This window comes from Chelon labrosus (assembly GCF_963514085.1).
Source record: "Chelon labrosus genome assembly, chromosome: 2".
Lineage (NCBI taxonomy): Eukaryota > Metazoa > Chordata > Actinopteri > Mugiliformes > Mugilidae > Chelon > Chelon labrosus.
The window spans coordinates 34,940,658-34,950,036 of NC_140338.1; the positions used below are offsets into that span (position 1 = coordinate 34,940,658).

General features: G+C 39.4%; 2 protein-coding genes across 3 annotated transcripts in view; both read right to left on the bottom strand.

Moving 5' to 3' along the window:
• Nucleotides 1-5,615, bottom strand: part of LOC311495821 (testis-expressed protein 2-like) — a 90,498-nt gene extending 84,883 nt beyond the window's left edge. Inside the window, exons 1-2 of one of the 2 annotated variants that reach the window (XM_084555436.1) lie at nucleotides 5,076-5,615; nucleotides 4,558-4,650 (exon numbers count right to left, since the gene is read on the bottom strand). The gene's annotated coding sequence lies outside the window, so the exon portion shown is untranslated. Of the gene's footprint in view, nucleotides 1-4,557; nucleotides 4,675-5,075 lie in introns of both variants that reach the window. The other variant, XM_084555435.1, reaches the window with a different exon arrangement.
• Nucleotides 5,616-6,049: 434 nt separating this feature from the next.
• Nucleotides 6,050-8,127, bottom strand: LOC311497627 (myeloid-associated differentiation marker-like). Its single transcript, XM_084557959.1, has one exon. The coding sequence runs from the start codon at nucleotides 7,574-7,576 to the stop codon at nucleotides 6,698-6,700; it is 879 nt and encodes a 292-aa protein (XP_084414085.1). The 5' UTR covers nucleotides 7,577-8,127; the 3' UTR covers nucleotides 6,050-6,697.
• Nucleotides 8,128-9,379: the final 1,252 nt, after the last annotated feature.

Sequence of the window (9,379 nt, forward strand, 5' to 3'; positions counted from 1 at the left end):
TTACAGAAACAAAGAAGAGTTTAGTTGTACTGAGCTCAAGAGGGCCACCATGTAATAATGTTTTACACACAGGCTATTAGTGCTATGCAGGGCTCTTTTCATGAGAGCTTGACTTGGTGCTCGGTTTAGTCATGGTCCATAGTTCTGTTCCTGGCTATTGCCAAATGTCAGCATGTTACATATTCATACGTTTTCCCAAATACAGAATGAAAAGAGATAAATATGTAAACCACCACAGTTTATGAGACTGTCTTACAGCAGAATTATCCCATAGGATAATGCAGATTTCCTGTTTTCTGATTATGTTCACCACACCTGTCAAATTAAATTTCATGCTTCTAAATATAGTTCTAAATACAACTGGCTTCAGAAGAACCCATGAGACATCAAACACGATTGAGAAGCTACTCCAGAAGTGAATAAAACTAACTAAAATGTTGAACAGAAAGGAAAAAAAAGATTGCTTTGTCATCTCATTTTCATCTGTTTACAGCTGGCCAACAATAATTCAAATGGAAAGCCTAGAATGATATGATTGTGTATTTATTGCTATCAGTGTTGGGCAGAGTGAAAGGAATCAGGTCATGCATTTCTTAGTCAAACTGTGATAACAAATGACTACAGTGTTAAAGCAGTTTATTGGCGTTTATTTATGCAAAATGCTGAATGCATTGCAGCTTTGAGAATGATGCCTAATTTTCAACTGAGGAACTCTGAAGCAATATTTATAAACCATATTTGTACATCTCTGCTACGTCCCTCCTACGTTGCCTCTGTCTCTTTTCTCTGTGAACAAGTGCTTATTTTGACGGGGCAGTGAAATAAAAGGTAGGGTTACTGCACAAGGCAGACAGCACCTGAAACAGGCCTGAAATCTCTGCTAGTTGACAGTCTGACATATTTTTCTATTGTCTCAGTAATGGTCATTATTTCTGCAGCTGGATACCCGAGGTAGGGAGCTGCCTTTGTCTACAGAAAAATGTTTGATGGCAGCTGCAACTTTTTGACCAACATCACAATTAGGGATGCACCGAAATGAAAATTCTTGGCTGAAACCGAAAACCGAAAATGAAGAGCCCAAGGTCGAAACGCCGAAAGAAATTATTATGACGATTATTAGTAACATTGGATTTATGGCTATGACCGCGTACGAATCTCACTAAAATCAAGGCATTGCAATTTCATAAATTAATAGTAATGTTTCAAAGAATAAATCAATTACAAAATTATGAAAATATTTATTTAGCACATTCCAACAATGCACAATATTAAATAAAATAAAATTCAAAATTAAATGTTTAACTTGACCCCACTCATGTGTACATTAAATAATAAAATGGAGCAGAAATTTTGCAGCTGGAAATCAGCATCGATCCACTGTGCGGTTAGACTGAGCATATTTATTTTATTTTTATTAAGAAAAATTTATGCACTGCACCTTTAGAAAAATAGCGCTGTCCCTTTAAGAAAGACGGTAGTCTTAATTGAAGTTGTGCGTGGCTGTGGATGTGTGCCACTGAACAGGCATGTCGTAATAAAAAGTGAAACATTCATTAATACACAGGATTAGATGTTACAATCCCTTGTGCCAAAATCCCAGGCAAAACACATTTAGAGGCCCTGTCCAACTGAGAAACCCTAATAAACCTATAGTCATGTGATATGACGCTTAACCTACCATCTAAATGAACTAAGTAAATGCTGCTGGCTTGTATGACCCGCTCAGCAGCAGACGCTAACTCAAACCTTGTGAAATATAAGCTAACCAAATGCTGCTGGCTAGCTTAACCTACAATCTAAATGAACTAAGTAAATGCTGCTGGCTTGTAGGCCCACAGAGCAACAGAGGATAATTTGAACCTTGTGAAATATAAGCTAACCTAACGCTGCTGGCTTGTATGTCCCGCTCAGCAGCTAACCATAGCTACCAAGCAACATGAAGACATCAGGAACCTGGCCTAAACAACAGCAGTATTCAGCATGTCATTGGGGTTTTCAAGTGGGCACCTCCCTTAACCGATGTTTTCGTTAAGTTAGGCCCACGACACCTCGAGAAGGCTTAACAGTGACTTCCAGCGTCCTGGAGTCACCCCCCCTCCACACTGCCACTGCAAAACCCCGTTTTCCTCACCATTCAATGTCTATCAACGACTAATATTTCAATCATTAGCCTAGTCCTTTTATGAACCACGAGCCAAACAAACAAATCTACCGTGATTCGCCCCGTTGATGCGGACTGAACCACGAAACAAACAAACAAATCTACCGTGATTCGCCCCGTTGATGCGGACTGAACCACGTAACAAACAAACAAATCTACCATGGTTCGGCCCGTTGATGCGGACTGAACCACATAACAAACAAACAAATCACGTAACAAACAAACAAATCTAATGAGTCAAAGCTATAAACAGGTGTACAGTTACCAGGCATGTAGGCCAGCTCCGACACATGACAAGCAGCACATGCTTCTTGTCTCAAAATGAAAGAACATGACACACGCGATTTGAGAAAATGCACTGCCTATACCCGTTTTACTGCATTACAAAGAAAGCAGAAATATTTTGTTAACAAAGTAGAGCATGCTGGACTAAAATTAGAGATGGCAGGAGCAGTTTTAAAGAGCCCAGCAGCTCAGAGGCCAAGAACACATTTATTTTTAACACATTTTCAGAGACAGGAAATGAAGACCTGATCCTTTTCCAAACCACTTAGATATGATGCCGGATGTACTGCAGAGACACAAGAAGTGTGACATCTCTTTTCACAGCATCTGCTGCTCCGACCCTTGTTCAGAATCCTGATTTTGCTTTTTCTAGCAAAATACACATGTACATACACATCTTTATTCTTTTATCATCATTCGCATTCTATTTTTCACAAACAAAACAAAAAGTCAGAAAACAAACTTTACATTTTTTTTGTAAATTTTCTGTCATGTATGTTTTAAATTTGATTTGTTTTTGTTTCTGAGAACCACAAAAAACACATTTCAGCTTAGGTGCTGCTATGGCAAACATAGCAATATTCGACTTTTATGTGCAATAGGAGAATTAATATCTATAAATAGATATTTGCATATGAATATGCATAATCCAGATGCAATCTCCATATTTAGTCCGAGTAGTACTGGCCAACAACGTTTCAGTGGGGTTTGAATTCATGTAGGTAAACAAGCCATGCTGAGAACAAAAGAGGCGGAACGCCCTGTCATACTTTGTCAGCACGCAAGGTAACAACATATTTGTCAAACAAATATCTCAAACAAAGTAACTGTAGCAGTTTTAAACTGTTAACCAAGTGAAATTCTGGTTGTAAATGTTGTCTCTTAACTCCAACTAAACTATCACATCTCAAGTTAAGATGGACACTGTAAACAGTGACTGCAGTATCAAATAGGTAGTCTTAATCCCTATATCCGCCGGATGCAAAGCCCCAAAACTCCAAGGCTGAATCGTCACACAATAGCGAATGGGCATTGTCATGGCTTCTAAATATCTACAATTCAGTGTAGACTTAAATGTCAAGAAGAAATGTTCTTATTCACAGTTCCTGAACCTGACTACCCTGAAACAGAATTTAGTTTTTCAGAATAAAGTAACCATTCCAAGTAGCAGTCTACTCACATCACACAAGATCTATTAATTATACAGAAAGTACTTTATGAACCAAGAAAGAGTATAAGGTCTAGCATAGGACACGGCAAGGCAATTGAGTGATTTGAGCAACACAATAGAATAGTGTAGGATTGCAAGAATAATGATAGTGTTATATCATCACCGAGAAATCGTGACAACGATCATGTGATGGATAAAAGTAATCTTAGATAACCCGAAAGCACCAAAAATAAAACATGTTGGGTACAGCTGTGTACAGCGTGTCATATGTCAACAGCTTCCGTCATCATCATCATTACATGACTTTACAACCCAAAACAACAAGGTCAATGTAAGCATTTTGGAGGGGAAGGGGGTTGTAGCCAAATCCCCAGATCGCTGAGGAACAATATGTAGAGAAGAGAGAAAGTCACTATCCGTAACACGTCAGCTGACATTTTAAATATACCTTGAGGTCAGAGTGTGCAAAGAAACCTGTAAAACCCCTTGCTGCTATTGACTTTGATGAAGCTGTGTTTTACACTTGTAATATTTCTGTGCTCATTCAAGGTATGTGGAAAAGGCACTGAACAGCCTGCCATCAAGTAGCCAGGTTTCATGACAGTTAAGGACAGTGAACAGACAAGGAAAAATAAACAGTAAATAAATACAAAAATAGCAAATTAAATACCACAGCAGTTCTACAAATCTGATCTACTGGGAGCAGGCTTGGTTGGACAGCCTCACAGCAGTATGACAGATGTTTCTTTTGATCCTCGAAAGTTTCTTATTTTCTTAAGATAATTTTCTTCTGCTCTTCATTATTCAGCAATATGTTTGTCCTTCCTGTCTCCCTCTCTATTCTCTGTCTGTATCTATCCAGGCTTTTCCCTCACTAAGGAAATACATAGCTCAGGAGATGGATCAATAATGAGTTCAGATTTACTGGCTAAGTGCTTACCTTGTATCCTCAGTGCCATTCAATCCAGGCAGGGACTTGCATCTGCCTGCTGCAGAGTCAGATTTCACAAGTCCACGGTTCTCAGGGGGTCGTCTGAGAAACACATGAGCAAGAGAACTGTGCAAATCAGAAGGAAAACAAAACAGGAATATTAGCAATTTAAACTGAGGCGTATTCGTCTTCGTAGGTAGCCTTAGTGCACACTTTTTGCGGACTGGGACCCAACCATATGGCAAAATAAAGGGCTTTTCCAATAGTAGTTTGTATGAGACTGTTGTTGGAATAGATTATATAAGCTAATGTGAGTTTTAACTAGATACATTTGAGCTTTAATGACAATCAGAATCGACTAGTGAAACCAGACGATGCTATGTTTGCTATTAAAGCCAAGACAAGAAGGTAACAACGTAAAGGCTTCATAAGAAAAATTAGCTCGTTTCAAAGTGAATTTCTTTTAAAGTCTGGGCGAGATGATATTGAACTGTTCAGAAAAGAGAGACAAGTCATACATAGCTTACCGTTTGTAGAGGACTTTTTTCGTCAAAATACACCAAATAACGATCCAAAAAGAGGCAAACGACATAAAGTAATTTAGTGCGTTATCCACGTACCAACTTGTTTCAACGCCTCATTTTCTCGCTCAGCCTGTTGACAACGACTAACTGGATTCAGTTCCTTAAAGGAAAAAAACGCACTGGAGTATATCCAGGCTGGAGTAATCAAACTCAGGATCGCAGGATTGCAGAACTTGTTATGCGGTTGCACGCCGACCATCGAGCTTTCGATCTATCTGCTTTACAGGCCTAGTGCAGATGAGGCAGATCTAAGAAGGTAAACAATGTAAAATGTAAATAAGTAAACCATGTTGCACAGAGTTTTTTTTCTGGCTTATCAACGCAGGAGACGAAAAAAATACGAACATTTTGAGAATAACGCAAGGTTAAAAGGACTCAAGATTTATCCAAAAAAGTCCAGTTGCCTTTTTTAAAACTTTTTTTGGATATATCATGACCTGGATGACTGAGAACCTTCACAGACAGACTCAAGATTTAAGCCATGTTACAAGCCCTTCAGAAAAATATATACTCGATTGACAAAACATTAGGTACACTAGTGAAAATTAGTGCATATAATGTAACAGTCCTGTACTAAACCCTCCTTTGTGACTGTTCTAATGTTCTACTGATATTGAAACAGCATCACGATTAAACTGGATGGTCATTTTGGAAGATGTCATTTGTGGTGCTGTTAAACTGGACTGAATTGAATACTAAAGTGTTTCTACAGCCTAGCCCACTAAAATTAGGTTGTCAAAATAATGTGTCGGTACAATACAATTCAATAGTACTTTAAAATGAAAATGCAGTTGAATCAACAGCTCTCTGTTATTTTAAACAGATGCTGAATACCATAACTTTCATGAGTCTAAGATTTAGTGCTGGACTGTTACATTAGAATGCATTTGTTGTTAGTGTACCTAATGAACTATCAAGTGAATGTAGTTTTGCCGACAAAACAAGCATCCAACAATCATAGAAGATGATTTTCTGTTACATGTATATCATATGCTACACTTTAGGTTCAGTCTTGTGATTTTAATAGGGTCTATGCTAAGGTAATGTTGCCATCTAGTGTTGGTAAAAGGCAATTGGTCTTAATATACTGAGGTATTAATGTGCAGGCATCAGACAGAAAACATAAGACTTGGAATGTGAATTTTCCCTAGTAAGAGCAACAATTTTATTGTTACTTTGAAACTTTTGAGGGTCAAGTTTCTTCTTTATGTGAAGACTCTGTATTCTAAATGATGACCAATAAAGCAGTACATACAATAGCAGTACATACAACATGTCCATAAATTATGCTGTTTGCTTCAGTGCACCTGTGACATAGTTGAGGTTTAATGGTTGTATTTTGAACTGTGGTATGAGTATCATATAACACTGTCACACCAATAAAACCGCTGTAAAAATGTGTAGAACTCAACATGAGGTGATAATGATGGTAAGCTTTATACAGTTTCTTCATTTTAAGTTTTATACAGAGAAAACTTGCACAGTGTAGTTCATTTATGTTGATGGTTTCATACAATATTATATAATGATTTATAGATAACACATGATGAACTGTATTTGCTACTTCACACAAGACTCCTGTCACAGAGCTGTTTGATGGAGAAGGCAAGGTCCACTGTGTATGCTAACAGTGTAATACTGGACACCACTGTTTCCATGATAACAAACATTGTATTACTGAGGCTGTGATCACGGCCTCTCAGCTGCAGTATCTTGGTAAAACAAATCACCGTTGTCAACATGTAGAGCAACACTCCAGTCAGACTGAAGCCAGCCAGAAAGCGATCAAAAGGTAGGAGACATCTCCCTGCAAGGTCTCCTAATATTACCACGAGTGTGACCAGAGACATGAGGATACATACACCATATGACACACCTGACACCCATAGCTGCCAAAAATGTACTCCAGTAAGCAGTTCACAGACCAGAGGAATCATCTGACAGCTTCCCCACAGCTGGAGAATCTTCAGGAGACCAGGCACGCTGCCCATGTAGCCTCTTTGCTCTTGGGCTTGGGTACGTAGCATGAAAAACTCAGACATGTAGGCCAGGGTGGTGAAGCAGGAGGCCACGGCAGCTGCAACAGGGCGCGGCAACACATTTAGATGGTTCATGACAATCCAAGGGAAAACCACAGAGGTGCTGAGACTCATCAGTGCTCCTAACACTGCCACCGTCATAGTCAGGTTCTTCCAAGATATCGGAATAAGGCTGTGGAACTGGATGATGCTGAGAATGTGTATGAGGAGGGTAAGGGTGAAGAAGAAGCACCAGGTAAACATGCAGAAGATCCTAAATGAGTTAGGGTCATTAGTAGGTTTTAAGTCCTGCTGTTCCAGTGAGGCCACAAGACTGAAGGCAGTACAACTAGATAAGACTTCACATGTTCGCACCAAGAAAAGGGGGCTGGTGAAGTCTCTGGCCTCTAGTACAATCACAGGCATTGCCACAGTGGTGAACCTTAATAATCCAGTATCCAGGAGACAGAATAGCAGGTGTCAAATAATACCTCAATTTGGGTTCCTCTTGATTTATCTTTTCAAAACTCAAATTGCTGGTATGAATCCAAAAATATCCACCAAATCTTCAGTTGAGAAAGCTAGTCCAGTAGAGTCCATGGAAGCAACCAGCTCAAACAAAAATCATGTGAACCATCAAGTCCTTTTGTGCCTGTTCAGTGCTTCTTTAATTACACTCAGAGTAAAAGTTTGAAATAATGTCTGTTGGAGTATATTCTGAAGCACAGTTTGTGTCAAAATAGACCTCGCCTACTTCCTTTTTGAGGTTGCAGCAGTGCACTTTCATTCTTACGAGAGGTAGGTGCAAATGACCACAATAAAAAGCAAAAGCAAACAAACCTCTCTTCCTCCCACTTTCATTTCTCATGAAATGATGTTCATTTTTTCCGAAGCCCCAGTAATAAACTACAGCCTCATCAAGCACTGTGTGAAGTTGTATGCTTGGCACAATTTGTTGAGACCATCCAAGTATTGCACAGTGGGTCTGTTTGTCAGCGTCTGCTCTCTGCTAAAGGGAGAAGGTGAATTTGTGAAAAGCATCTGGTTTCTCCTTTTAAGTTATATTTTATATTAAAAATATTTAAGTTGTGTGAATAGGTCGGCACAGTGGTTAGCACTGATACCACACAGCACGAAGGTTCCGGGTTTGAATCCATTGGCTCCCTGTATCTGCATTTGTTCCTCCCACTCCCTAACTGAAATGTTAGGTTCATTGGTGATTCTTAGTTGGCTGTAGGTGTGCATGTTAGTGTGAATGGTTGCCTGTCTCTCTGTGTTAGCCCTGTGACAGACTGGCAACCTGTCTAGGGTGTACCCTACTTCTTGCCTGATGACAGCTGGGATGGGCTCCAGTGCCACTGTGCCCTTTCACAGGACAAGCGGTTACAGAAGATGAAGTTGTGAGAATGGAAATAAGTGTAGGTGTGTGATTGCATGTGAATTCCTTTGCCTTGCAAACATAGGTGCATGCAGTGTAAAAGGGTTTACAGAACAAAGATGTAAATGTGTTGTGCGTACTGTTGACACTACACTTGCTCAAAGAGTTTTCTGAGGTTCCTGACCTATCACTTTGCCTCTGTGCATTGGCACATCTGCTCTCTGTGTTATACATGTAAATAGACAGTGGATACATCAATTCCCTCATGCTGTGCAGCTCAAGTACAAAAACTTCTGTTTTGAGAGCAGGCACTCTCCACAAAGACAGACTGCTGATAAATGGTGATAGGCATAATGTGTTGGTGAGGGGTTGTATTCTTTTCTATATGGCTTTAATGATCGATTTGGTGCTTTTTTATTTTTGTCACTGTACGTTATTGCAGAAAAAATGGAAGTCATGACATTTCACTGTGAGATGCTTGAAAAACAGACTAGACACAGTGTTTCCTTTATTTATCCATTATTGCTCTTGCACTGAAACAGTTAACTGTTTATTTCTTCATGCTAGACTGACAGAGAGAAACCCTTCAACTTCAACATACAGTATGTTTTGGTGTCACTGTGTGCGCCCTCCTGTTGTAACCACGTGAACTGCAGCTTTTCGGAGATCACAGCACAGATAGAAGGATACTTGTAGTTTCCGGCAGGCAGCAGCAGGGAGCAGGCTTCTTCATACCATGAAAACAGTGCAGTGGAGAGAAAACTCAAATCTATGACAGTTTTTTACAATCACTTTGCTACTATTTTCAGAACCTTGATGTCATTTTTCACAACTCTAGACACAAAACTCAA

Bases quoted from the DNA above. Each gene is read 5' to 3' on its own strand.
- LOC311497627 (XM_084557959.1), bottom strand. From the start codon at position 7,576: ATGCCTGTGATTGTACTAGAGGCCAGAGACTTCACCAGCCCCCTTTTC.